Source organism: Neopelma chrysocephalum, unplaced genomic scaffold, assembly GCF_003984885.1.
Source record: "Neopelma chrysocephalum unplaced genomic scaffold, ASM398488v2 Primary Assembly neopelma1_108, whole genome shotgun sequence".
NCBI classification, from domain to species: domain Eukaryota; kingdom Metazoa; phylum Chordata; class Aves; order Passeriformes; family Pipridae; genus Neopelma; species Neopelma chrysocephalum.
The window spans coordinates 627,563-655,240 of NW_020897773.1; the positions used below are offsets into that span (position 1 = coordinate 627,563).

The 27,678-nt window shown below is 50.0% G+C and overlaps 1 protein-coding gene across 1 annotated transcript in view; it reads right to left on the reverse strand.

The window, feature by feature from the left end:
• Positions 1-361: 361 nt before the first annotated feature.
• The window catches only part of ITPKB (inositol-trisphosphate 3-kinase B), a 67,491-nt gene continuing 40,174 nt past the window's right edge, over positions 362-27,678 (reverse strand). The window contains exons 3-8 of the mRNA XM_027696505.1: positions 16,426-16,525; positions 15,598-15,811; positions 12,393-12,597; positions 7,037-7,138; positions 5,462-5,533; positions 362-2,790 (exon numbers count right to left, since the gene is read on the reverse strand). Coding sequence (XP_027552306.1) covers positions 2,575-2,790; positions 5,462-5,533; positions 7,037-7,138; positions 12,393-12,597; positions 15,598-15,811; positions 16,426-16,525 — 909 coding nt within the window. The 3' untranslated portion in view covers positions 362-2,574. The remainder of the gene's footprint in view (positions 2,791-5,461; positions 5,534-7,036; positions 7,139-12,392; positions 12,598-15,597; positions 15,812-16,425; positions 16,526-27,678) is intronic.

The following is a 27,678-nucleotide window of genomic DNA, read 5'->3' on the forward strand; positions in this document are numbered from 1 at the left end:
AACCACTCAGTGGGAGCCACAACACAGTGTTTGCAAGAAAGCATTAAAAAAAATTCCTGGTGTGGAGCTGGCTTCAGTGGGCTTCCCTGAAGAAGGGGGATGGAGAAATTCAGGCCTCTCCCAGGGGTGCCCCCCACCGAGCCTGGGGACCCCCACAAGCCCAACTCTGCTCTCCCCCCCGCCCTGCTCCCTGCAAAGTCAGCTCCTGTTTGTGAAGATCTGTCCCTAGTGCAGGGTCCTTCCCTCCTCTTGCTTTTATGCAGCTGGAGGCCAATTCCCCCCCCAAATCATCATGGACACGAAAGACTGTTCCCAGGCTGCTGCAAGCTGTGCGGGGCAGACACAGACTGCACACCAGGGGAATGCTTCCCATATGCCTTTATTTGCAATGTTACAGGACTTTTTTACAGGCACTGTGCATTGGCGTTCCAGACCGGTTTGGATTTTCTTCTGTATTACCCAATGACTGAGAGGTGTGGTGGGAGCAGGGAGAATCCCTCACATCAACCATTCCAGCCTCCAGGAAGGCATAAGACATCTGAGAGAAACAATCTGCTTCTTCTGAAGCCACAAAGCAAGAACTCTGGTTTATAAACAGGTTTAAAAAATAATGTACATATATAAGAGCAGCTCGAAGCTAAAGTACAGCGGTAAGTGGTACATAGCTATGTGTATCTGTTCACACCCTTTCTCCAAAGCTGGAAAAGGGATGGTTTAAAAACTAAAAACAGTTTAAAAAAAAAAAAAAGAGGGATTCCATGCATTAAATTTTAGTGTTTTGTGCAATTAAAATGGGATGAAAATAAATATAACTTAAAAAAACCCCAACCTTTTCCATGACACTAATGGAACAGAGGCAAGTCTATAAGGCACTTCCACATGGGCTATTCTAGAAAGCCTGGCAAGGAGCTAAAACAGTGCAACCATTTACAATGACATCCGATGAGCAAAAGACACCTGTCTGGTGAGATATGAACCGAGAAAAACCTTAGGAAACTTCAGTCCTTGGGAAAGAGGCTGGGGCATAGCTGCAGATGGCTCGGTGGCCAACTCCTCCTCCTCCTTATTGCTGCTGGGAGGTCTCCCCCACTGAGGGTGCCGGACCCACTGACCTATGGCAGAGGGGCTCTGGAGCTCTGAAATGAGACAGTGGGTTTGGGGATGGAGCAGGTGAGGAATTCGTGGCTGTCAAGCTCCTGCACCACCTCCTGCACTGCAAACTCCTTCTGTCCTCAACTTGAGGGACTCCTGCATTGCCCCACAGACTCCCCTCCCTGCCGTCCTCTCAATGGATGACCTTTAGTGAGCCAGCCCTGCCGCCGCTTAGTTCAAATGTTCCAGGAAGTTAAAAAATAGCCTCCACCCTAAACAGGGAACTGGGTGTTTTTGCAGGATCAGGAGCACAGAGGCCATCCACAGAGCCTGAGCAGGCTGGGAAGCCAGTGCACTGGCAGTCAGCCAGCTCTGAGGAAAAAAGGGGAAGGCATGGGCATGCCTGACCCCAACTCTGCTTTGCCAAGCTCCTGGTGACTAACTCGGGAGACTCTTTGCTGCTGTAACCCTTTGTCTGCTGAAGATAAAAGTTATGGAGATGCTCCAGGTGTGAGGGTTGCCCTGGGCCAGGTGTGGGCATTGGTGGCACGACCCCTACACACGTGCTTGGCTGCTGGCAAAAAAGACTGGTCAACCTGGATGGCTACTTTTGGTCTCATAGTAGTCCTTTATAAGCAATTTTTCCCAGCTAAGGAGGACTGCAGACCCTAGCTAATGTAGGCTGGAAGCAGCTGCTAGCAGGGGAGCTGAGGGTCTAGAGAGGATTTCAAAGTGTTACCCACAGGACACCCTGTGTGGGGGATGTGGGTGGGAAGCACCTGTCCATGGCAAATACCTGTGCCCAGCTACAAGGCTCTGCAGCAGGAGAGAAACATTCGCCCTTCAGTGCCACTCAAAAATAACTAAGCAACCTCTACGGGATGTCTACAACACAAAATCCCCCCAAATCTGCCCTTCTAGCAGCTCTTAAGGACCTGGCACAGCCAGTTCTCTAGGCTGAAAGGTGCTGGCAAAGACAACTAATGAGATCCCACCCCAGTGTCCTTCACCATCTCCACACCTTGCTCACACATCTGGGCTGCCGGAGGGTCCTGGGCATGGCCACTGAGTGTTTTCAGGATGAAGCTACCGATCCCAGTGCAGGGAGAGGCTCCTTCCTCAGCCAGTGCTCTTAAAATCAGGCTGCGCAAGAGACCAAAGTGCGACAGGCAAAGCATGCCCTTGCCTAAGCAACCCCTCTGGGCTGCTCCTGGCCGGCACAGCCGCCTGCTCCCATTGACTCTGCAAAGGCAAGGTTTCAAGTTCAGCTTTTGTTCTGGCAGGTTAGCTCTCTATTTACAAGGAGAGGGGGAAAAAAAAACCCAACCAAGACAACCTAAGAAACCACAACAAAAACACATTAAATAGGGAGAGTATAGCTTTCAAATGGGAAGGGCAAGGACTGGAAAGTGTCTTGTAGTGCAGTTCAGAAGAGTCAGTCGGGGGCAGGTTGGGGGTAGTGGCAGAGTCGGAGGTGCGGCTTTAATGCAAGTCTTCGCTCTGGGACAACTCTGTCAGGATCTGAATGAGGTTGTCCAGTCCCCAGAGGTAGCCATCCTCTCTGTTCCCTTCCACCCAGGGCACGTTGTGCTGGAGAACTTGTCCCTCCGGCAGTGGGGTGGTTTTCCCAAAGTCAATCATCCAGACTTTGGCCTGTTCCTGCTTGTCGTGAATGAAGAGGAGGGAGCTCCCAATTACCTGAGGAGAGAGGAGGTGAATTAGTGGTGCTTCTGTTGCTCATTCTCAGACAGCTTTGGGGCTTTCAGACGCCTTATCTCAGGCTGCACTTACAAGAGATCTGCTGTAGTTTTGCATGAGCAAAAGCAAGCTCTGGGTGCTGCTGGTTGTGTTTGCACATGCAAATCGGGCATTTGGACAAGCTGATTTACTCATACAAATGTCAGGTCTTAGCAGAAGATCAGAAAAACATAGGCATGAAAGACAGAGATGTTATTTTGGAAACTCAGCCAAAGTCCCCTAGGAAGGAATGAGATGAATTGTCTCAGCCTTCAGAAGGGAATTTTTTCCAAAGCTGGTTCTTTGTGATCACCTTGTGCTGTTCACTCTCCAGCTCTGCAGACATGATTGCAGGGATGGGGATGCTCCAAGTACAAGTTCCTTGCAACATGTAGTCTCCTGCCTGAAACACTATCCAATTACACTCAGATTCCCCCTAGAATATCCTCCTTGCTTTCACAGCACCCTGGGGGTGCAAGGTACAGAGCTGCATGCACATGGATTTCCTTTTCCCTGAGTGCACTCGGCTTTGTCTGCTTTGAAGGACTCTTTCACATCCTGATCAGCCTTTGGGAAATCCTGCAGCAAGTGTTGGCCAGGGCAACCGGGGGAAGCCCATAGGGGCATTTGGGCTCTGACAGCAGAAGTCTCAAGACCTACTGCAGTGGGACAAGACCCCACGAGCCATGGTCACCAACCACAGAGATGATCAGCAGAGGTGGGTACCTCCAACTCAGGACCCTGACCCATCCCAGCTCACAGTCCCAGCCAGGCTGACACCCAGCAGCAGCTCTGCTGTAGCTTCCCAATGCTTAAGGAACATGTATCGTATCGGGCCAGTCGCCATCGTGCTCTTATGCAGAATCTGCTCCTCCAGTCAAAAGATTTTAGCAGGGGTTTCTACAGAAAAGCACCAATGGATGTGCTTCAGAACTGTCCCAAATGGAGACTGCTTCCCAAATTCTCTCTGATGTGCATGAATTGGTGGAGTACAAACTCACTTGCCCTTGTATCACAAATAGGGACCTTGGTGACAGGAGTGAAAGGGCAGTAGCAGAGGTAATGCAGTGCACTGAGAGCCACGAGTGTCCCATATGTACGTGGAGGAGAATCCAGTTGCTGTCAGCCCTCCACAACAGCAGCACTAAACATTACTTGGGACTCCCACATTCATGCTATCAGCAGGGTTTAGCTTGAGGTTTGCCTTTAGACAAGGGTTTTGAATGGGAAGCATGTACTGTTTGCAAAAGCTGTTATGAATTTACATTTTTGAGGAGGCTTTTTCCTGCAGTGTATTGGGAAAACATCCAAGGTCCAGAGTTATGTATTATTTCTGAGAAATGCTTATCTTCAGCTCTCCTCCTTCTAAGCCCTTATAGCCCTTTCTTGGCCAGGAGAGAGCATTTTAATTTTAAAGAAGAGCCTTTTGCTGATGTTCTTTGCTTGCCTGTCCTGGGCTGCCAAATTGTCCTGCAGCTCCTCAGAGGAGCCCTGCGCAGCAAGGGCCCCGTGAAGGGACACACAGAGCATGGCAGGCCTTCTGCTGTGCTTCATCCTGATGCGGGATGGAAAGTCAAAGCTGCTGCTTTTTAATTTTTAAGGAGTGGAAACTCCTTTCAAAACCTCCTTTGAAAGGCTGCTTTGTTTCTGTGTTTTCAAATGAAACCCTGGCACTCGGTTTCAGGGAGCATTTTGTTTCCTGTGTTGAACTGACTTGAAACCCTCAGTTTTGACATTTCCCTTCCCATTGCCTTACAGGCACTGCCATCAGGAGGCATGGCCCCATCTGCCTCCAGCTCCTGGCAGGACCCTCCGTGTGTGGCCAGAGCCGAGGTGGCTCACGCAGCTCCGGCTGAGGGACACTGGGCTCTTGGAACTGTGGCTCCTGAGCCCTGTGAGTCAAAGGCTCCTATGAGGCTCCTTTGCCCATAGACAACACGTGACAACATGTGCTCTCATGTTTTCTTAGGTAGATGGAATAGCAAATATTCTTCACCAATGCTAAATCAATAAAGTTATATCATTAAATTGTGAAGCATTTCAGTTCTGGAAATGGCCAAAAAAAGTAGCATTTCATCTTTGTTTTCCCATCAGAACTGAATCTTCACTGTGGAAAATGTTGGTCATTTCTGTAGGAAAGTCCTTCCAAAGGAAGAGTTCTTACTGTGGTGCCCCAACCAGCTCAGGAAAGCCAGGCTTGGGTTAGCTGCAATTTATAGCTATGTTGAAGCCCTGTTTGATCACATGGAGCAACTGGCAGCCAAATGATACCTGAGGCACATGGAAACAGGAGGCACATTTCTCTCCAGGAAACCCCTATGCTTTTTACACTAGGGATTTTTCCCTGTCATGTAAATCCATAAGCAGCCTGACTTCCTCCTAGATAGCTTTTAATCTGTATAAACATTGGTTTTCAATAGATTTGAGCTCATGTCAAATGCATAAACATTGTATCTGTCATCATCTATATTTGCACATAAGTATTAGATAAACAGGGCTATGAAAATATGGATATAAGAATGAATTCAAAATTATAGATATTTACAGCCTCTGACTTTGACTTCTCTCCTTGCACAAGCTGAGATTAAACAGTTTGCATTTCTAGGCAGATCTATCTAAACAAGAGTATTACCTCATGGCACTTGAAGAATGGGGATGTCTCCAGGGTAGCGCGGATACCCTTCAACCGGTTAAGGTAACTGTTCTGGAATTACAAAAAACAAAACAAACCAAGACGTCAGTGCTGAGGAAACGTACATAAAAACCACTGCATGGGGCAGACAGGAAAGTCACCCCTCTTCCCAGCATCATCTCCATGATACCACGTTTGTATGGAGAGAGGCCAAGGGTGTTCTTCAGCCGCCCTGCACTCAGCATCCTCCCACAGACCTGTCCCCTCAGAGGGTATCCCCTTCTTTTTGTGATTCACTTATCCTTTTGGCTTCTACAGTATCCTGTGCCTTCCAAAACTTAGTGAAAGCATTTGCTTTTGCTGAAACAGTGGTTTCTGCAGACTCTCCCCAGTGCATCCATGGTGCTCCCGAGGAGGGAACAGCTAATTCAGCTGTCACTGCTGTGTATGCACAGCCAGGCTGATTTTTTCTCTCCCCTGCACCCTTTTAATAGGTCAAGTCTTCACCTCATCTGTCATTTTATCACTCGGTCAGTCAAACACCATGAGACACATCTGTAACTCCATATCAGCACTTCTGCAGAGTTGATCCCATAGGCAGAAGAGCTTTCACACGAGTCAACACGCAGGTCAAGACCCGCAAGTCTGAGTATCCTGGCAAATTGCTGGAAGGCACTAAATGTTTTCAGGGGGCCCCACTGGTAATTTGATTTTGGGGTTTATTTAGAAGGACTAAGCACAAGAGGACACAAACAGCAGGTATCTGGGCACTGTAACACACCTGCAAGCAGAGATGTGGGGATCACTGTATTAAAATGCTTTGGCCAAGGAGCCCCATCCAGAGCCACAGCAAGATGGTCTAAGTGTGCTCCAAGCTCTTTGGGGATAAACTACAGCCAGGCAATTTCATTTTCAGATCCAGCAATAATCCCAGGGTAACCCTCGTCAAAGTGAACATGCTGGTTTGAAGGAGGTAGTGCCAAGGGCCACTCCAGTTCAAGCCTTGCCTTTGGAGACTTTATACAGTACAGCTTAAAATGGGAGCGCTTTGTCAAACAGGATATTTGACACAGTTGGTGTAAATTGTTTACAGCTACATCTCTTATTCTCCTGGCAACATAGGGAAACTTGGAAAATGCTGACAGCGGCTTGCCCATGTGAAGGGTGCCTGGCACAGGGCCACCCTTCTGCGAGACCGAGCACAGGGCATTATGCCCATTATGCCAGGCTGGGAGCCCCTGCCATTGCACACTGGGGTAAGGAGTGGGCTTGGAGGTGGCCATCAGACCCACGGAGGAAGGGCAGAACATGGCTGTGACTCCACAGTGGGTTTTGGGAGCCAACTCTTCACTATCATCAGCAGACTTGGACTTGTCTCAAGCAGTGCTGTTGCAGCCAACATGTCCCTTCCCAGCTCTCCCCTCACCTCTGCACCTGGATGGTCTTTCTCTTCGGTATTTCTCAGGCTTTTCTAAGAAAAATTGCTCAAGCTTCAGCCCTGCAGGGCAGGGAGCTGAGGCCACCCTCTGCAGGAGAAGCCCTCTCCAGGGAGTCCTCCCAGCATCCCCCACTCACCAAAACGTTCCTGTTCCCTCTGGTGAACTCCCTGAAGGCCTCCATGACTTGTTCCTTTGTCCGTGTCTTCTTGAAGTCCCGGTTCACAGTGCCGTCCTCTTTCTGGAAAAGACAGGAGAGTGGTGAGTGGGATGGGGAGGGAAGGAGTTGGGGCAGGACTAGGTGTTTCAGCAGCCATGCATATTCCTGAGTAGGATGCAACCATCGTTTTTGGCAGCTGGAGGATCTGTCTATGGAGCAGGGGTGAGCAGAGGCAGCAGCTCTCTGCCTTGAACATCCCAAACTATCCCACAGCCCCAATGCATTGACCTCTAATGCAAACAGCAGCTCTCCATCATTACACACTTGCTAAGGTCACTGGCAATGTGGACAAACTCCCTCTCATGGACCTGGTGCTCACTGCCAGCACTGGCTGGAGACTACCTGTTTCTGGTGTTTCTGTGCCCAAACAGCTTCCCATCACTGCTGTGGCTGAGTGCTGGTGCTGACACCAACCTTGGGCTGCCCCACTGGCTTGGGTAGGACAGCAAAGCACACTCACAACAGGACAAAACTGAGTGTGGATGAAGACAATGTCTCAGAAGCAGGCACAAAATGTGAAGTCCTTCATGGACTGCTGCAGCAAGGAGATGAAGGCAAGAAGCAAGTCCCATGGCTGTCTGGCCTAACTAGTCCTTTGATAGTCCGTGGATTGCAAACCCTCAAAGGCAGCAGCCTGACACTGAGACGCAGCAAGGAGCTTTGTGCTCTCCTCCACCTGTTTCCCAGAGGCACATCTGTCCTTGACCTGCCATGGGGTTGGCATGGCTTGGTCCACTGCAGGGATGACACTCAGCCCTGACCCAGCGGTTCCTGTCTGAACCTCTGGGCAGCTTTGTAGGTCTCTCCCCATTTCCCTGACCCTCCTGGGCTCTGATTTTTACATCAGCATGTTTCATTGTCCGGAGGGGCTGCGGGACAGGCAGGCAGATCCCGCTTCCTGGATACAGGGGCTATTTTAAACCACACATGCTTGTGCTCATAGCTCCATTGCAGAGCTCCATCCCACTGCTCCAGACAGCTCGTTTGCACACAATAGAGTGAAGGATAGGGGCCAAAAAGACATCCTGTGGGCTGGGGAAGATGAAGTAAGGATGAAGAAGCAGAGCAGAGCCTGGGGAGGAAGAAGGTACAATGAATCACCTGCCCTGGAGATTTGAGACCCACCCAGCAAAATGCCCTGGGATGGGGCAATGTACATCCCCCTGGACAAAGGGCTGGGTGTGGGCATGGTGAACAGTCCAGCTTGGGGGGGAAGGTTGAGTACTCAGGCTGTGGAGAGCTGGGCAAGGCAAGCCCAGCACCAAACCAACACATGGGATGAAACACACAGCACACTTAAGCTTCTAACTTGTGTTTTGTGCAAGCGTCAACAAAGGTGATAACAAAAGCAACGTATTAAAAGAAAAACTCCAGGAAAAACTTTGCACAGATTGCAGCCAATGCAACCAGCTTCAAACCACCCTGGACCCAGCCTGACCACCACGCTGTCACAGGGTATAAAAACAAGGCTAATGGCTGGTAGATCATGTATTGGCAGTGCCCAGGGACAACCTTTGGCTGGAGACTCCCTGCTGTAGCAGCCCTCCTACCATGGACCAAACAGAGCTAGGCTTCCTACTTTCAGCTGTGTCTCTGCAGCAGCACAGGCAGGAGGCCTTCACCCGACTTTCCTAAGATGGGCAGCTCACAAACCCCATCCAAGTCTGGACACAGTGTGGCCAATGGTGACATGCGTGTGATGTACAGGGGAAGGGCACCAGGCCGCTTTATGTCCCTCACGTGAGCCCTGATGTGGCAGCTGAGAAACCAATCCACCCTCTCCCAGGGGGACGATCGATATCAATCTGGAGAAGTGCCACAGTACTCATTTCACATATAAAGAGCACAACTTTCCACAAAGCATCCAAGAAAGGAGATGGACTTCTAAGTGCTCCTAAAAATAAATGAAAATCACAGATGGTCTTTCAGATAAGGCAGTCTCAGCTTCAGGAAAGCCAAACAGCCTATCCGCAGTGCTGCTCCCATCATTACCCGCCTCCCGCGGTTTCCTCGCCCAGCCAGACATTTCTGCCATGAGGCTGACAACTGCCGTAACATTTACAGGTGTCTGAGCCCCGAGGGGGCTGGCTTCCATGCAGGAGAAATGTGAGGGGGGCTGATAAGGACTATTGCAACCTCCGCCCCATCAGTGATTCCATTTCGCTCTGGCGTCACCCAGGCAGGGTCCAAGTCAGCCAGATCTCCCTCCAGCACTGCGTCTGACCTCGGATGGGGCTTGCGAGCTGCCTGCCTTGGGAAAGTCAGGCGAAGGCTTTCAGGGCTGGTTTTGGGACCCTGCAGACATTCCAGCCCTGGGGAATACCATCCCACCGTGGCCTTGCTGCAGGCAGTGTGAGTGATGCTCAGAGCAGACCAGGAGCTCAGAAGTGTCACTTTTGCAATGAGCTCCAGCAAACTTCAACTGGGTCACCAGGGATCACTTGTATTACTTTTAGCATGGAAATTTTATTAATAGCTACTGTTTCCAACAGTTTCAAGCTACGCCAGAAACTTAGATGAGTGTCATTATCTCCTTTAGCAGAGGAAAATTTCCATTTTAAAGAGGAAAAACTAGATCCTCAAGGCCATCTGGGAAAGGCAGAGCTCATCCAGGACAGAGTTTCCATCCTTCTTCCCAGTCCTGAGCTGCCTGTTCACCTTACCTGTCCATGCTATCCCAAAGGCTACCACTGTTCCTCTCCTTCCCCTGTGACCCCTTCCAGCCCTTGTGCCCAGGGCCAAATCCTGTCCTTCCCTTCCACTTCAAGGTACTCTCCTTTACCAGCCTCCAGCCATGAGCAAGGGGCAGGGCAGATTCACTCCTGCTCTTCCCAGGGAAGCATCCTCAGCAGGAAATAGAACATGGAGAGACAGTCAGGGCATCAAAAGCACTTTCCTTAACGCAAGGACTCAACTTCAGAAATAGGGCAAACAACAGGGATACAGCATGGCCAGCTCTACAGCCCTGTTGGAAAAAAAGCCAGCTGTGAAACAGCGTGAACTGCTAATGCTTTAGCTTAGGGGAAAATAACCCAGAAGCTGAGGGATTTAAGGAGAATTACAGTAATTAGAGCCTTGATCAAATTAGTCAGCCCCTAGCAGCAGCAGCAGGAATATTGCTGGAGGCCAGTACTTCTCAACATTTTTCAATTAAAGGGCTGCTTCAACTCTTTGAAAAAAATCCACTGCTCAGACTGGGCAGCAACTCACTTATGGGCAGCTAAAACAGAGGTGGAAACCTCACCACTCTGTTATGGATTTTATTTCCCTCTACAGTAGTTTTTTTCTTCTGTGGGAATATGATTTGGGTTTTTTATATGTTTTTCATTTCAGGTGGTTCACATATGACCTGCTCTTGTTGTAAAGCCCCCTAAACTTCCCCAGATCACAGACTGAGAAGCACCGCTGGAGGCCAAGGATACATCACGTTGGACTATTAATAGACAGATATTTCTGATTATACAAAGAAAGCAGGGAGAAGAAACAGTGCATGGGAGCTTTGGTCCTGACTGGTTCACTCCTTCTTTATACGGCCGCAGTTTTAAAATAAGCACCAGCAAAACATCAGCAGTGGGAACTAGGCAAAGGGTTGTCCTGAGACAGAGCAGCTCACAGTATATTAATGGACACTCATGGCAGAAAAGGGTCTTTGGGAGAGCTGAGGAGATCAGGGAAGAGCTGCGTGAGCAGGCAAGTGCCCTGACCCAATGTAGGCACCGCAGAAAGCTGTTGTAGGGAAGCACGACTGGCAGCATCCCAGGCAGAGGCATGGGATGGACAGGAGTGCCTCACATTGCTTGACAGAAAACTCTTGAAAGGGGCTCAGCCCAAGGGCTGCTCCTGGGGTTTCTGAGAATGGTTGAGTTAGAGCTAAATGCACTGTCCTCTGCTGGCCATTGAAAGAGCTAATGAAGAGGGTGCCCTCCTCCCTGTGTGCAATATGCACAGAGAAAGTGACAACTCCCTGTCCACCAGCGGTTTGGAATGTGGGTAATAGGAAGCAGCAGCTCTGAGTGACCCACTCCTGCTGATCAGCTTTTAAACCCACGGTCTAATACCTGCATTTGTTTGCTGTTTGGTGAAGTGAAACACAACCAAGAAAGTCTACAAAATCTGGTATCAGGGCTTTACTAGGGAATGGCTTAACTTTTTTAATTCCATCATTTCGACACTGCTATCTCCAAGCAGGAGAGGTGCAGGAGTTTAAGGCCACAGAGACCCAGATGGGCACTCTGGGACAATCCTCTACAACTCAGAGAGGAGAAAAACTGTCTGTGATCAAGAAACTCCTCTAACCAAGATACATTTAGAAATTGGGCCTTGTTTCCACTAAGAGCAAGTGGCTGCCCTGAGCTACCACCTGGGCCCTCAGCAGCACCCAAAGCCTGAATTACTGCAAACACAACTTGACTGAGCTCCTCTTGGCTGCCAAGCCAATGCCATGCCCAGGCATGCAGTGAAACCCTTGGCTCAAGTGTGATATTACCTTTAATTCACGTTGGCTGGCTATCAGAAGGCATATGCCATTGCTAATGTTCATGCAAGTAGTATCACTAATACAACTGCTCTGCGGTTACAGATCTAACTCTGTTCAAGTGCCATTCCAGACACCTCTTTCACTGCAAAGCCTGCTCACCAGGAGAAAATCTCCTGGGCTAGCTCATCTAATAGGAACACAAAAGCATCCCATCGGGAATCTCCAGAAATGCGAGCACTGCTCTGAGCAAGCACAGCCAGCAGGTTACACATGTGTGCAGGTGCTGACAGAAAGTGCTGCTGTGTGTGTTCGCCCCATTTCAGAGGGCTCAATTGCTGAATTCTTCTGGCCAGGCATGTAAATACACCCTCCTTACTGACTGTAGCTAAGCTCACAGCTCCAACCGCAGACCGGCACATGTTCAGGCTGGGATTTGGATTAATGGCTCAGCCGAGTGGCACAGTAGTATTATAAGCAAACAACTAATTTGAGTCTTCAAGTTGGAGGATGGCACTTTGCATTTTGCAGTTAGGGAATCAAGCAAGCAGCTGATTTAATGAGATTATGGCTAAAACTGTCCTCTTGCATGGATGCCCTGAGCTCAACTGTAAGCTCACAGGAGCAGCACTGCCCCAGGCGAGGTGCCTGGGTGGTGGTTTGGCTGCAGACACTGGGCATGTCCAAATGTGACACAGCCTTGCCACCAGCATGCTGTGTGTGTACCTCTGTGAGTGAGTTTGGTTAGTGAGCACTCCCAGCAGCTGATGCCCCTGCTCTGCACAACTGGAGCAGACTCACCTTTATCCCCTCGATCCTGAAGCCCAGCGTGGCGGTCGAGCTGATGGTCTCCCTCCACTGCATGTAGCGGGGCTTGGTTACTGCCCGCAGCACGTTCTCCTCCTCTGTAGGGGCATCAGGATCCACCTCAATCATCTTCTGGTACATGTCCTTCCTCAGGCTAGGCTTCTTCCGGGCCTTTATCAGCTCCTCCTCCAAGTATGTTCTGCAAGGAGCAGGGGGGGATGTATTAGCACGGCCACACGAGGTGCCATATACCCACAGACAGCCCTTACCCCAGAAATCGGGCTTATCCAAGATAGCTGATCTCTGAGGAGTAGAGCAGCATAGGAAATAATGGAGCAAGCCTCACTGCAGGTGAATTGATCCTGATTTAATTATCACTCCATCATCAACACCTGCTATCTTTTCAGTTCATCGAGGAACCACAACCAGTTTGGCAATAACAAGGGAAGTTTTTCTCACAGATGCTCATGGCCTTGCTGCTGCCCCACTGGCAGCCTCCTGCTGCCACCCTCTTGTCTGGGAGATCCTGTTCCCCAACGCTCAGGAACCCTGAGCAGTGACTTCGCTCTCACAAACTAAACATGACTTTCAAAATGTGCCCAGGAAATGGTGCACAAACTCTGGGACCCAGCTGGATTGAAGGCAAGAAGGAGGTTACTATGTTAACCCAGCCCTCAGCATTAGCTGCAGCTCTCTCTGAGATTTGGCCATCGTGGGCCAAAGCCACTCCTGTGCCTCTCCTTTGCTTTTCCGTCCCCTCACTCTGTGCACCATGAGGGCTCAGCTCACTGGCTGCTGAATGGGGTGTTTTCATGCAGGGCTGTTCCACTGATGATGATTTTGCCCAGTAGAAGTCTGTTTTAAGTGGATTATCTAGCAAAAGCTTTCTCTGCAATATGGAGCAGAGGAAGGGATGCAGCCTTGGCCAGGTGCTTACCATCACCACCAGACCGGGGGTGCAGCTGGGATGGAGGAATGGGGGAAGGAGAATAGAAGGTGTAGAGGAGTGTGCAAAGACCTTGGTTTTATGCATCCTTCAGAGGAGAACACTGGTGAAGTTCTGCACTCTGGCATGCAGAAAACTGTCATCCACAAAGTAATACTTCCTGCAGCAGTCATAAACCACTACGGAGTTCATCTGGCAGCTCCCAAACCTGCCCTGGCTCAGCCTGCCAAGTGCCCAGGCTCTCCTCAAACAACTCACCAAGTTGGGTGAGATGTCCTAGCAAAAGGACACAGGAATGACCCTGTCACCTCCTTCCCCCCAAATCCAAACTGCTCGACACTTCCCACTAGCCATGCCCAGCTCTGCAGAGGAACAGTGCCCTCTGCCCATGTGCCAAAATCCCAGCACTTCATGCTTGGTTCATCTCCAGAACCAAACAAAACACATGGGAAGGATTCTAGGCAGAGTATGTGGGACAATGTTCCTGTGTCCCCCACAGGCTTAGCAAGGGAAAATGGTGCCTTTACTTAGGGCAAGCACTGAGCAGACATCTCCAGGGCATCAGTCCCTGTGAAAAATACTGCAGATGAAAGAAATTAAAGTCTTCAGCTGAGATCACCAAACCTATGATTTTGGGACACATGGAATAAAACAGCACAATAAAGCAGCACTGTGCTACAAGCGCTGGTCATGCTCCTCAGATTTCCTCCTGAGGAGAATGAGAGATCATCTAAGTCTGTGGCTTTGTCCCCCCTGTCACCTCAGGCTTGAACCATCACAAGGGCTTAAGAAAGAGAAAGTTTTGTTTAGGAGCAACTGGAGTAGGCTGCTGCATCCCAAAGCCAGGTTGGCAGAAAAAAACCAAACCTGCGTCTGCCTGGCTCAGATGACAGGTTTAATAGCCTTCAGGTTTAGATTATTTGCTCGGCCATGGGGATGCCCCACTCCATAGCATTAGCTCAACTCACCCTCCCTTACAAGCTCTTCCCACAGCACCATCTTATTTAAGGATGATGAGGCCCAGCACATGTACCCCTTTGCCTGCTCTGCTTGCCTGAGCCCCAAAACCACAGGTGCACAGATCACCCAGCCCGTGATCTGTTCGTGGGAGGCTTTCTTCCTCCCACAGACAGCTGCAGGAACACCTGGGCAGCATGACCAGCAGGCCTTCTTCTGGTGGCTGTTGTCTCTGGGTCCAGAGTGGGGGTCCTGTCTCCTTCCCACAGCAACATGGTATGTGCCAGCCAGGGCCACGTGGCTGCGCCGGGCCCCCTGCCCTTCTCTCCGCCCCTCGGGTGGAAAGTATTCCTCGCCTCTTCCCTGCCGACAGCCCAGCACGCCAGTTCGAGTTTCACATCGGGAGTTCAGGAGGGGAAAAAAAGATTCCTCACTCCCACAGAAAGCATCAGCTTTTCCAGCAGCGCGAGTGTCTCCACCACGTCTGGGCTGCGTCTTCGCCAGCGAGGGGGGTCTCAACCTGCCCTGTCACCAGCCCGCAGCAGATCCAGGGCTGAGTGGTGGCCTGAAGCTGCTCCAAAACTGCCAGCCACCTGGGGTCACCAACCCCGCTCACATTTGCTCTGGACACCCTTGTCAGCTGTGGCATCGCTCACTCAGAAGCTGCTGCTGGCCAAGTGGCTGCAGCCTGGGATCCTGGAGTATCTGTAGATGGTTCTCGAGGAGGACACGGGTAATGTTGCTCATCTGTTAGGAAATGTTTCAAGAGCTTTGCATGAAAGGCACTAAACTACTTAGCACACACATTTTATCCCTCCAATGCACGTAGGAGCAAAGGCTGAGCAGAGGGAAAGTTTCTCGCTCATTGAAGTTGTGCCATTCAAGTGTGTTTATTTCACCCCTCTGGAACTCTGGACAGGATCTCCCACGCCTTTTGGTCCCTGCCCCATGACTGTGTCCTCATGTGGCAGAGAGAGGAAAGCTTCCATACTCCTAAAAGCTACTGTGCCATTCTGATATACCTGAACCCAAACAGAGTGCTGTCCCTTCCAACACACCAAACCACTTTCCCAGCATGCAGGACAGTCAACAAGCAGAGAAGGAAGGAGCCTGTTGTGTCCTTTCCACACCCAGACTTCCCCATGGCTCTCTCCCTCATGCTGTTGGCTTAGCTTTTCCTGAAGACAGATGAGCCTGGTGTTCTTACCTGCATGTTTCAGGCGGTTTTACCCAGGAGATGCATTTGCTTTGAGTATCCCATCTTAAAACTCACATAACGGCCCCAAAGCCACTCACCTGACCCCCATTTTGCAGTCCATAACACAGGGGCAGTCAAATTCAGCCAGCAGATCTTCCATCTGGTTGTATCGCTCCCCATCCTTGACAACGTCGCCGTGGTAGGCAGGAACATACGGCTTCAGGACATCGTTCATCAGGCGGTCGAGGCAGCGCTGCTCGGATTCACAGTGCTTCTTCAGGATCCTGCCGTTGGCCGCTGCCTTGAAACTACCTGAGAGTGACAAGGGATGATGTGGCACTTGCTTTGCATGGGGGATGATGTTATGCCTTCTCAAAACAAGAAGGGTGGCCCAACACCTCGGAGGCATCTCCACTTACACCTGAACTCAAAAGAGTCCCCACATGATGTGACTTAAAAGCTTGGGTTGCTGGAGGTTTATGACCAGCACTGTCACACCTCAAACAGTGCAGAGACCTGCCCTGCAGCACTCAACACATTTGCTTCATAGCCTCTGTGTGCTCTCCAGTAGGTTCACACCTTTGTCTCTAGGCTCATGTGTGGGGCACCTTTGTGCTGGGCAGCATCATCTGCTTTGCTGTTGATCGTGAGGTGGGCTTGGATCACCCAAAGGAGCCAGCTTTCTGCTGCTTGAGAAAAAGGTGGCAATAACACCTGCTGGCCCTGAGAGACTGAAAGCCCAGAGCACTGCACCTTCACATCACCCTCCCTAGCATTTAGGGAAGTCCCTCTCCTGGACTAGAGACGTGGGAGCTGCAAGCTGTGACACTCATGCAGCAGTCTGAAGCAATCGAGGACAACAAAGCCCATTAACCTGAGATAATAAAGAGCCTTTCCACCACTCTGCCCCTCCCCATGCTCTGTACCTGCGTGTCCCGCTAGCTGGATCCAAGGGTACTTCTTCTTGAAAGACATCACAAACGGGGACCAGTGCACCATATTCTTGATCTTCCGCCATGATTTGCTCTAAAGGGAAAAAAAATCATGAAGGTGAATACAATGTTTTAAGCCTTTACTGTTTGTAAAGTCACTTCAGGCAGCACGCAGCTGTTTTGGACAGGGAAAGAGGCACCGGAGCCAGCGCAGGATGGAAGCAAACAGACAATCTGCTCTTTTCCCATTGCACTGTGCCAAGCCAGAGCCGCTGGGCCTCAACATTCAAAAATCACGAGTAACTTTGCTAAAGTGGATGGTGTTACAGTGTTGTTCCAGTTGGCTGCTTCTGCTGCAGAGGGCCCAGCCATCCGTACCGCCTTGTCTTTGCTCCCTGCATCCCTCTGCGGAAGCAGCAGGGACATTAACCCATCCTTGAGTACCGCATTAGATCACAGCAGATGGAGCGGAGAAGAGAACCCAGGATTGCTATCCGGCCACAAAACTGAATTCCAGCTCCTGCGGGGAACAAGAGCCGCTTGCACAGGCACAGAGAGGCTCACTGCCTGGCTTTTGTTCCCCCTGAAAGGCAGCTGCTGTGTCCATTACGCTGGTGACCCACGTGCGCTGATCCGCCCGCTTTGGTCCATCCATAACTGCAGTTTAGAGAACAATTCCCTTCTAACATATTCTGCTTCTCACCAGATAGACTGCACAAAGCTATTTACATGGCTGTAACGAAGGCTGCATCGGACATGCGAAGGCCTCCTTCAAAGGCTCCTTCCTGAGTTTTTCCCTGGATTGTTCTGGGGAACACACCACCAGTAAAAGGAGGAGGATGACTTCTTATCTCAGCCCCAGAAGGTGATGGCACAAACAAATCATGTGAACAATATACAACAGCAACAATGGAAAAATGCCTTCTTGTGGGAGCTGGGACAAACAGACAGTGTAGTTCTGGCTGCTCCAAGCTTCTGGGTTCAGCTGGAAGCCTGCAGATAAATTATCCTCATTTGCTCCACTCTGAAGGCATGGGAGGGAGCCTTCCAGAAAGCCCAAGTAATCTCTTCCTCATGCTTGGAGAACTGGCCCCTGTTCCAGTAATGCTTCGCAGACAGGCAGGGAAGAGCCAGCAGCCCCAACTTGCAGTTTGGATGCTTGTTGGGGGTGAACTCACAGCACAGGAATCCGTGCTGGGAACTGCTGACATGTTTAAATGGCGAGGAAGAAGCCAGACAAAGATGTTAGTGTCTAAAGTGTGGAAATCACACCGGGTGACCCCTGTGCTGTGCACCAGCCCTGCTGGGGAGCGGGGACGCATCGCACACAGATGCAGGGGCTGCCCAAGCAGCAGGGACCAGGGGTGGGAGAGGGGAAGAAGAAAGATCCTCCCCCATCTCCCAGCCCGGGAGGATCAGGGTAGCCCTCCCCTGGCGGACTGCCTGCGTCCAAGGAGCGTCCCAGAGCACCCTGGCACTGGTACAGCAGTGCAGGAGTTTGGCAAGGAGCTGCCAAGCACAGGGTGACACCGGGCATCCCCTTCGCCCAGGCTTCTCCACGCCATGGGTCTGCTCTGCCGCCCAGCTTGCTTGCTTTGGCAGGGGGGTCGGGCAGTTCCCTACCTGACATGAGGATGAATGTTTTTATTTCCAAAGAGAGTGCCAGAACTTGTGCGCTTTAGCTGTTCTTTGTTCTCCTTTTGGCAGAGAGCAGGAGGGAAGCGGGGGGGTGTCCCCTCCTTTTGTTTTTAAAATAGTAACATCAAGTCCTGGCTGATGTCATGAAAAAAAGGGGGAAGAAAAGGTCTCTGAGGGAGTTTGGACTGTAGACGAGAGTGACCCACCTCCTCTAAAACAAGGAGTCCTCCCCCAGCTTCCAGCACAGCATCATAAGTCACTCAGTCCCAGGAAATATGCCAAGGCAACACGCCTTCCCAATCCAAGATTTTGTTTTTCAGTGGTTAGAGCTTTATAGCTAAAACCTTGAGGTACTTCAAAGCACAGGTAGAATGAAGGAAAGCAGCCCCTAAAGCAGGGCCAGCCACCTCAACTTGCCCCTGCCAGGGCTTTCCCAGGAGTGATGAACTCTGCTCCAGCACTGCTCCCAGTGCAGGGGAATGGCCCTGAGTTCCCTGGAGACACAAAACACAACTACAACCCTTCTGCTGAGCTGAATGAGACAGAAACAGCTGCATGAGGACCATGTAGCACATCCCCATCCCTTACACCAGAGGAAAACTTTTTCATCTGGGCTTCACCCGGTTTCAGGCACTCCTTTGGCCAGGCATTTCCAACCCAAGTTTTAAGGACGTGTGTAATGACTTTTTTATATTGAGGATGTAAACTGACTGCAAGGCCAGTTGCTTCTGCCACAGGGGTCACCCACAATTCTGCTTCATGCAGCATCTTCCCCCCGACTTCGCAGGAGTGCCCACATGGGCACTTGCAGGAGAGAGGAGGAACCGTCCTCTCTCCAATTCCTTCAGCAGTCATCAGATTTTTCGTTTTATGCCTGAACCCACTCCCAGTGTAATGAGGGAACATTTGCTTCATCAAAAGAAAGCTATCCCGTGCCCTCAGCCCATGGCACGTTACTGCCCAGCACGCACAACTCATTTTGCAGAGCAGCCTGCTGGGTCCAATTTTTCCGGGGGGTGTACGTGTCTATACAAAATGTCCTATTGCTCAAAAGGCAGTGAGTTTTGCAAGGGGCAGCTCCCCTAGTAAACCAGCAGTTGCATGACTCCACCTGTCTGCTCTCTGGGGCTGCCAACAGGCTGTGGAGTCTGGGCCATGGAGGAGCAACAGGAACAACACTGGTCAATGCCCCTAGCGATCCTGCCACCCCCTTTGCCTGAAGCTAACAAAATTCTCCCTAGGCAAAGAGTGGCTCCAAAAAGTCAGCCTTTAGATTTTCCCTAGAGGTCCAAGAGAGATGCTAGGTGGCTGTTAACCATCTGGAGGGTCCTTCACAGCCTCTGAGAATGGCTGAGAGCTTCTTTATTCAGACACCAACGTGCGTTCAGAGATCTGAAAGCTGACAGCTTGGGATCTCCGGTCATGCCAAACTCTGTGTCAGGCTCCTGCAACTGGCCACGGAAAATCAGAGCCACAAGGTTCACACCACTCCAGTCTGACTCCACGGCCCCTCAGAGTAAACAGCCCCTCTGCGCTCGGCAGGCTGCTGCCTCCTGCCCTGCCTGGTGCTATTAATAGATAAAAGGAGTATTAAAGCTATTTACAGTAAAGAAATCTTCTTTAACACGGCCTGTTGGGAACCATAAGGTTATTGCCTCCGGGCTTCTCTGTAACTTTTGGTTTACATTTCAAGGAGTTATTCGCTGGCACAGGCACAGCTGTACGTACATGGAGGTGTTACCTGCGATAACTCCTCAGACTCGGACTAAAGGATTTTTCACCGTTCTGGAAAAAATAGCTTTGTAGGTGGTGTTACCAAGTGATGCTGGTGAAGGGCAGATGTGTGTTCTTCTCATTTGCCTGCAAGGAAGTGAGCCTGCAGGTTGTCACGCTGAAAGGGGAGCACAATTCCAACTCTTTTGCATGATCAAAGCCTGCACCTGCTTGTGGCACCCTGGCACCCTGCTGTTCCCCAAATCCAACTCTGTGTTTCTTGACCTCCCAGAAAATTCACGAAGCTGTGTTGACCAATTGCACTCTTGCATACAAAGCAAAAGCATGGAGCCTGTATAAACAAAGAACATGCATGAGGTGTCTGATGCAATTCGACACTTTTAATTTAAAACCTGCTTTAGCATCAGCAAATGCCAACTGATTAGCTGCTAAGTAAATTATTTAGTGACTCTGGAAATATATTTAGCAAGGAGCAGCACCATTTTCCCTAATAGTCTGCCACATGGAAATGAAGCTCAGCAACTGTCAGAACCAACTCTAAAAATGAATTTTCCAGGGTTTCTGCAGCCCTCTGCTTCTGCCTCTGCCCTCTTACAGCTTTTGCTTGCCGCAGAGCACAATGCTCTGACCTGGGAGTGGGATACAGGCCAGAGGCATTAAGCCCTCCTAGTGTGCACCCACAATTGGTCAGTGGGAGAGGAGTGCTGGGAAAACAATTTTATCTGCTGCATGTTTAACTTTACTTATCTGAAGCTTAAAGCAAACTCCAGGCTTTCCCCATCTGTCAATAGAGCTTCGTATGGAAAGAACAACATAGGAGAATTTAGTGCCAGCCCAGAAGGTCAGAGGATATATTGTGTTTAAACAGATTAAACAAAAAGTGACTGATGAGCTCCGTGCTCACTGTACATTTTCCCTATTGCACATGGCATTCCTTTAATGTCTGCTCAAAGGAGACATGCCTTTCTTGGACTGCCTGTCACCTCCCTTTCCCAGCATGGACACTGGTGGAATTTGACTGGTGTTACTCCCCATGCATGGAGCCAGCAGGGTGCTCTTCCCTTTCCATGCATTCAGCCAGAGAGATAGGCAGTAACTGATTTAATTTGCTGAAATTATGGTTTCCTATGGTTTTATGGGACCAAATGTTCCTGGAAATAGCAGGAGCTGAACCTGTATTTCAGTGTTTTTTATTAACTAGAGCGTGCATGGTTAGAGGCAAGATTACACAGCTGGGGCAGGGGATGGAAAAGAGTGGGAGCAGTGTTAAATTAATGATTTTCCCAATTCTGAAAAGAACTTCAGCTTCTCTCTCCCAGGAAGATCCCGAAATAGCCTAGGATCAGAAGAGATGGAGGAAAACAATGAGGAGATATTAGTGTCACCAGTGCCCACTGCTTCCCCTGGCTTCAATGGAGTGGCTGTAGCCCAGGGATTTGCATGAGTGACACCTTGGCTTTCCATTCCCTTTTGAGAAAGCCCTGCTCCAGGGGGCTTCAATTCCAGTTCTTCCAAAAAGAGAAATGAAGCCGTAGTGCTGTGGTGACAGGGGCCCCTGCAGGAAGTGCTTTCAGCACAGCTCAGGAGGGCTCCAAGATGTTTCACTCACAAGTAAGAGGGTTGGCAAGTCACTCCTCATGCCCTGAGCCTTTCTGGTTTAAAAAAACAGTGTGGCAAGCAGCTGAGAATGGCAGAGTTTGCACCAGAGAGCTCTCTTTTTTGATAACTAAATGAGTGGGGGGAGTGTTTGGCCAAAGAGTTCACTCCGTGTCAGCCTGCTCCACGGCCATGGATATGCAGCCAAGGAAAAAGAGGCCATTTAGTTTTCCATGTTTAAAAGAATGAATGTGTTTTCTTTTGGTCTTTAAAAAGTGGTTAAGGTTTCCCTAGTGATGATTGTTTCCCATGACTGGGAAAAACCTTGTCACTCCAGCCGTGGCGAGGAGGCCAGCTTTGTTCATTGTGCCGGACGCTGGGTGCGGAGGGCAGCGGGGCAGAGCTGGCAGGTACCACGGAATACCTCCTCCTGGCACCCACGTCCTGGCATCTGGGTGACCAAAACACAGGATTCCAGATGAAAAATCTGTGACGTGCTCCAGAGCGTGATAGCTAACATGGTGCAGAGCTGGGCTCATACTCTGCTCTGCTTTGCCATCTTCCAGCCCCTTGGAACCGCTGCTTCTGTCCAGGCAGCAATAGAGAGAGCCCAGTGACGGCTTCAGCAACGCACAGGCTGTGACCACTGACCCTGATGCTGGCAGCAAGTGACAGCCCATATTTTACATCGTCTTCCTCCTACACAAACTCCTCTCATCCTCGCCAGTGTGTTCCCTTCTGTACCTCACAACAGTTCAATAGCCTTGTTTTGGCCAGAGGAGCAGCTGGCAATGGGAGAGCTTTGGATCAGGGGGCATTTCTTGGTTTAGTCACACAAGGCATATAATAAAAGTTTCAGCAGCTCCCCAAAATCTGGCAGAGGCAATGCCAGTCCCATGTCCCAAAGATGTTGTTGAGCAAAGATAAAGTGAGGCCCAACATCAGACTTCACTAAAGTTAATACAAGGAAATGTAGTTTGATGACTGAAAGGCACTTCTAGGTGCCTAGAAATTCTAGTCCAAACTCCTAAGCCCTGTTAGATAAATTATTTTGATGGCTGGGGCATAGAAACTTCTGCTGGGGCATAGTAGCTTCTGTTGGGGCATAGTAAACTTCTGTTGGGGCGTAGTAACTTCTGCTGGGGCGTAGTAGCATCTGCTACTTTCCAAGGTCTCCACCACCTTTACAGAGAGAAAAAATCCTAATACGTGCATTCTTTTACTTCAGATGCTTTGTTTTTCAAAACAGTCCTGTTTTAGCCAGGAAGGATTTTGCTTCTCACAAGAGGGAAGCCACTCCCCACTGGCTTTGTGAGGAATGCCCTCTTCTCCAGTGGGATCAGGGAGTTGTCCCACCAAGACCAAAGATCTAGGGTAGAGGGTCATAGAGATAAAGCTAGTGCTTCTCTGCCGTCTGCAAGAGATCAGTATGTGTGACAGAGGAGCCTCAGCAAAAATGCATGAAAGCCAGGAACATCTGCTTGGATCATGGAAAAAATATTCCAGTGTATTGGAAAAAAACAGGAGCTTGTTGCAGGCTCCCTCTTCCTGCCTGTGATGGAGGCAAGGAGAATTAGAAGCAGCAAAGGCAGATGAGTGACCAGCAGTCCTTCAGCTTGACCTCCCTGATCACAATGGGAGGAAACGGAGCGCTGTGGGAGCCGGCTGCAGAGGAGTCACCCATCGCCTGTAAGGACATCTGCAACCTCCTCACCCACAAAGCACGAGCAGTGTGGGAGCCACGTCAACACCACGCTTAGGGCTAATGGCTACGGAGAGGAGAGATGGTGTTAGACCTCTCTGTCCAATTTGGCAACGTAGGAAAGAAGCAAAAAAAGCCTAAGTAAGAGCGAAGGCAAAGCCTGCATTGGAGCTGAGTGGTTGAGCCTCAAAGCTACAGTTGTCTTCATGAGGCATTTCTTCCTGATGGAGAGCCTTTACCGCAGCAAAGCTGAAAACCTCCTAATGCACATCAGCCACAAGTGACTCTCCCATAAAGTCAGTTGAATTATTAATTGCCAGGATTAGACACGTTCAGCCTACTTTCCTGAGTGGGAACCGATCCAGATCTCTGCAAATGTATTTGTTACTCATTAAGTACACACCAATAAGGTTTGTTAAGCAATTTGGAGCTTGGAGAAGGTAAGTGAATAACTCAGAAACAGCTAATCACTTTTGGTGGACTGCTGCTTAAGCAGTGCAGTGCTTCTTCCTCTGTAAGCAGCTAGTTTTTAAAAGCCAGGAGGTTGTAAAAATCCTTGCTGGCAGCCAAAAATGGGCTACCATCACAATCACAAAATGATTTGTGAGAAGGGTCCCGGAGCATTGCAGCTCATCTGTGCAACACACTGGTGCACAGAGCTCCAGGCAGCCAGATCAGGCGTCCAACTGAGAAATGGGATATGCTCTCCAAAGATCTGACCCTGTATCCCAGTATCAGGGAACTTGTCATCGGCTCTGATGGAAACTGCTCCGTTTCCATCTGGAGACTTGTGTTTGATCCTTTTCCCAGTTTTGGAGTATTCACCACCGTCTTTCTGGCTCACAGCATCATTTCTGCTCATCAGCTCCAGTAGCAGTGCAGCACAAGTTGGGGACGTGGGCTCTTGAGCCTGCGCTGGCTTTAGCACTTCTCACTCTCATGCTGCTGGTGGGGAAGGACCCGCGCAGCCTTCCCAACCCTGCCACTGTAAATCCAAAACTGCTGCTAGCTTCCATATGCTCTCTGAGACAGAAGACGTGGACATGCCCTTCGTGACACTAAACAACTGCATTGGTCTCTGGTCACTGGATTTGAAGTCCATCTCAGCAGCCTAAAGGCCAGAGCTGCAGTTAGTCACAACAGTGTCCTGGAGGGCAGTGGTTTGGTTGGGCAGAGCCTTCCTGCAAGAAACAACCTGTGCACAAGACGTGTGCTCTTATATGTCAGGGAGGTGGGATGGGAGCTGTAAAGTCCCAGTTGTTTCCAGTCTGGCTGATTTAGACTGGCAGATAGAGTTAATCACAGGACATGGGCTATCAAACACTCTCTTCTACAACTTGAAGGTAAGTTTTTAGAGATTCAAACCAGGATGATACCATTTACAGTCTGTCCAGAGGCACTTTGGGTCAGAGACTCCAAATGGAGGAATAACATCAATGAGTGAAACAAAGCAACTTATAATACTTGTTTTTTGAGTCTGACTTCTTTCTGTTGGATTCAGGAGACCCAGAAATCTTGGGAATGGACTAGTCTGCTCTCTGACATGGGCCATGATGTGAGCTAAAATGCCTAGAGCTCAAGTCCGCAAAGGAGGGGGATGGACACGGATTTCCTTCCCCACTGGGGCTCACAGCAGGCACATGCTATGGTGTGGTGATACTACATCACTCATCCGTTCAGTCTGACATTTCCAGGCAGGGTGGACACAGGTGAGACAGGGCCGCCACGGACTTCCAGTGCTGCTGTAGCCTTCTGAAGTCTTTCCTCTGGCATAGGACAGAGGGCATTGACCTGGATACTGTAAATATAACACCCTAGGAGCATAATGCCCATAAGAACTGATGATACACACAAGCAAGGGTAAGCAAAACCCAAGTCATGCAATGTCAGTGAGGCAATCTGCAGGAGAAGCTGGATGAGAAAGGCCTGGCTTGTAGACTTGAGCTTTGCTGTTGCTGAGACCCCCAGCACTTTGTGCCGATCTTGGACACAGAAAACATTTCCATCGCTGTTCCTTGCTCTTCCTGCTCATGGAGTTAGTTCCCTGCTCTTCTGCTGTTTGACCATAACTGAACTTCACTTTGTGGAATAAATGAGTGAGAAATGCATCTCTTTTCCAAGAGCAAGTGAAATGTTTGGATGCATTTTAAGTGCCTTCGGTAGAGTGGGAAGGCAGAGATGGAAGGGAAGGAAAAAAAAGGCCAGGCTATGGCTGCGGTAATTTGTTTAGAATAGAAAATTTTAAAAATTAGTCAGAAGCCCTGAACATACCGACATTTACTGGGTATATGAACAGTAAAAAGCTGATTTAGAAGAGCAGTTATAAGTTTCATAAACATGACTAAACTCTAAAGCTAAATGTTCAACATGCGTGACCTTTTAATTCCCCTTTAAATCAGTTTAGCACTTTCATTTGTGTTTGGAGTCCCTCATGTTTGGATAGCACTTTGATGTTTTAAAGTACTATTTGGGAGTTTTATTGTCTCTCCTGCTTTGGAGCTGAGAACTCACATCCTCTACTAAGTGGCTGGAGGAGTTTCTGCTTGCACAGGAGATGCTGGGAGCACCAGCCTGCCTTGGCCATAGCTCCCCAGCACCCCCAACTCATTGCCATGGGATAGTCCCCTTTTCCTAGGCAGCTCCTAAATATAATCAGCAACCAGGACAAACTCCTCTAGGAGTGGAAATGCAGTTTGGTACTCCTTGGTTTCGGATCCTTACAGAAGAAGCATATTAGAAAGATGATGGCTTTGGGAAACCTCTTTGCTAAAAGAGGGGCATTGCAAGCAGCCAGAAAGCCGCAGGCACGTGCCATGCAGCATCTTCCTCGCAGCTGCAGATGTGCTGTATATGCACCTCACAGTGCCCAAAGCATCTTCCCAGGAGATTTAGCACAGCATCTCAGAGGTTCTGCTTTTAAAACAGCACTAAGGGCTATTTAAAAGAAGTGGCCTAGGCCTGAAGGCAAAGAAAGATTTGTTACAGGCACTGTGCACCCACAGAGCAGTTTCCCCGTGTGTTGCAAGGTGATGTGCAGGTAAGAACAGTGCAGGTCAGCTTTTACAGCTCTCAGCATCCGTTATTCCTGGCACCAGGGCTTGTGGGAACACACAGGGCATCTCTCCACCAGAATGAGACAGACATAAACTCATTTGCCATGGTCTGCTTCCAAGCCTACCTTATGGGTGCCCTGAGCATTTCTCCTCCAGCAGCTTTCCAGCTGCACTGCCCTGAGTGGGTATGGGAAGCACAAACACACTTTAAAAGCATCTGCTTGCAGGGACTCCTTGCTCACTGGGCACATCAATCGGAGACTGTGCTAGAGCCAGGGGCTCCCAGGAGCACAGCAAGACCAAGCTAATTACAGGGCTTCAAACATGGAGCATCTCTCATGCTCAGCTGCTCATTCCCAATTCCCCACACAGGACTGTCAGGCTTAGAACAGGGAGTGTATCTCCATTGACTTCAGCTAGATTACCCTGTTCCCTATCCATACAGATCCAGACCCTGCTGTACTCTTGCTCCTTCAGGCAGGTTGCTCATCACTGCCACACCCAGGAGTGGGCTCACCCAGCCTGGTGGGGACAGGGGGCGGACAAGCTCAGCAGAGCAAGAGCACCGGCTGTGCGCAGCCACTGAGCTGTGTGGGACCTTGGAGACCGTGACAGAGGGAGGAATTCATATTAACAGCACACTTCCAACTGCCCCCCGGCCCGCTGCAGCAGAAGGTCTGACAGCAAGCAGACCTCAGCACAGAACCAGCAGTAATTTTATCTTTGGCTTCATTTTCCCAGTCAGAGCCCTTACGCACACCCCTTAACCATTTCAGTTATGAGTCATCAAAAAATGCCAGCTTTAGCAACGCAGCTCGACCTCTGCGGGGCCAGGTACATACCTCTGCCGCCAAAGCCGACGTCCTGCCACACCTGCCTGGTGTGAGAGCATCCGAAGAGCTGGCTGGGCAACCCTGTGCCGGGGAAAGGGTAGCGTGGCGGTGGGGGAAGAAGCTGTCACGGCATTCAGGCAAGGAGGTTTCTTGCCACGGGAGCTCCTACACCGCTTCTCTTACGCTGCCTTTGAAGCTTGTGCACAGAGCCGACAAGCCCTGCTGCACCCTGGCACTCCCCTGAGCCCTTAGGGAAAAGGACGGGATCCTCGGAGACACAGAGAAGGTTACCCAACCCCACATCCTGGTGCGACACACGGGGTTGGATTTTCCAACCCAACCATGTGCTGACACGCAGGGGTGGGGCGGGGGAAGAAAAAAGAGGATTTCATCTGTTAACTCCTAAGAAATTGAGGAAAAATCGTGTTGCTCCTTTATAAATGGCCCTGATCTCCCATGAGCTGGTGCAGACGTGCCAGTAAAGGTGCCAGCTGGGGGGATGCCGGATTTTTGGTGGTAGGAGGAATGCAGGGGCCAGCAAAGAAATTTGCTGCTTTGGTGCATATTTACAGCCTTCCACAGGGTGCTGGGGAGGAAGAGGTTTCTCTAACCCAAAAGGGAAACGCTCATCTGAAACAGGAAAATGGAACTTTCTTTTGAGCATTATTAATGGAAAATCACCTCTGTAATG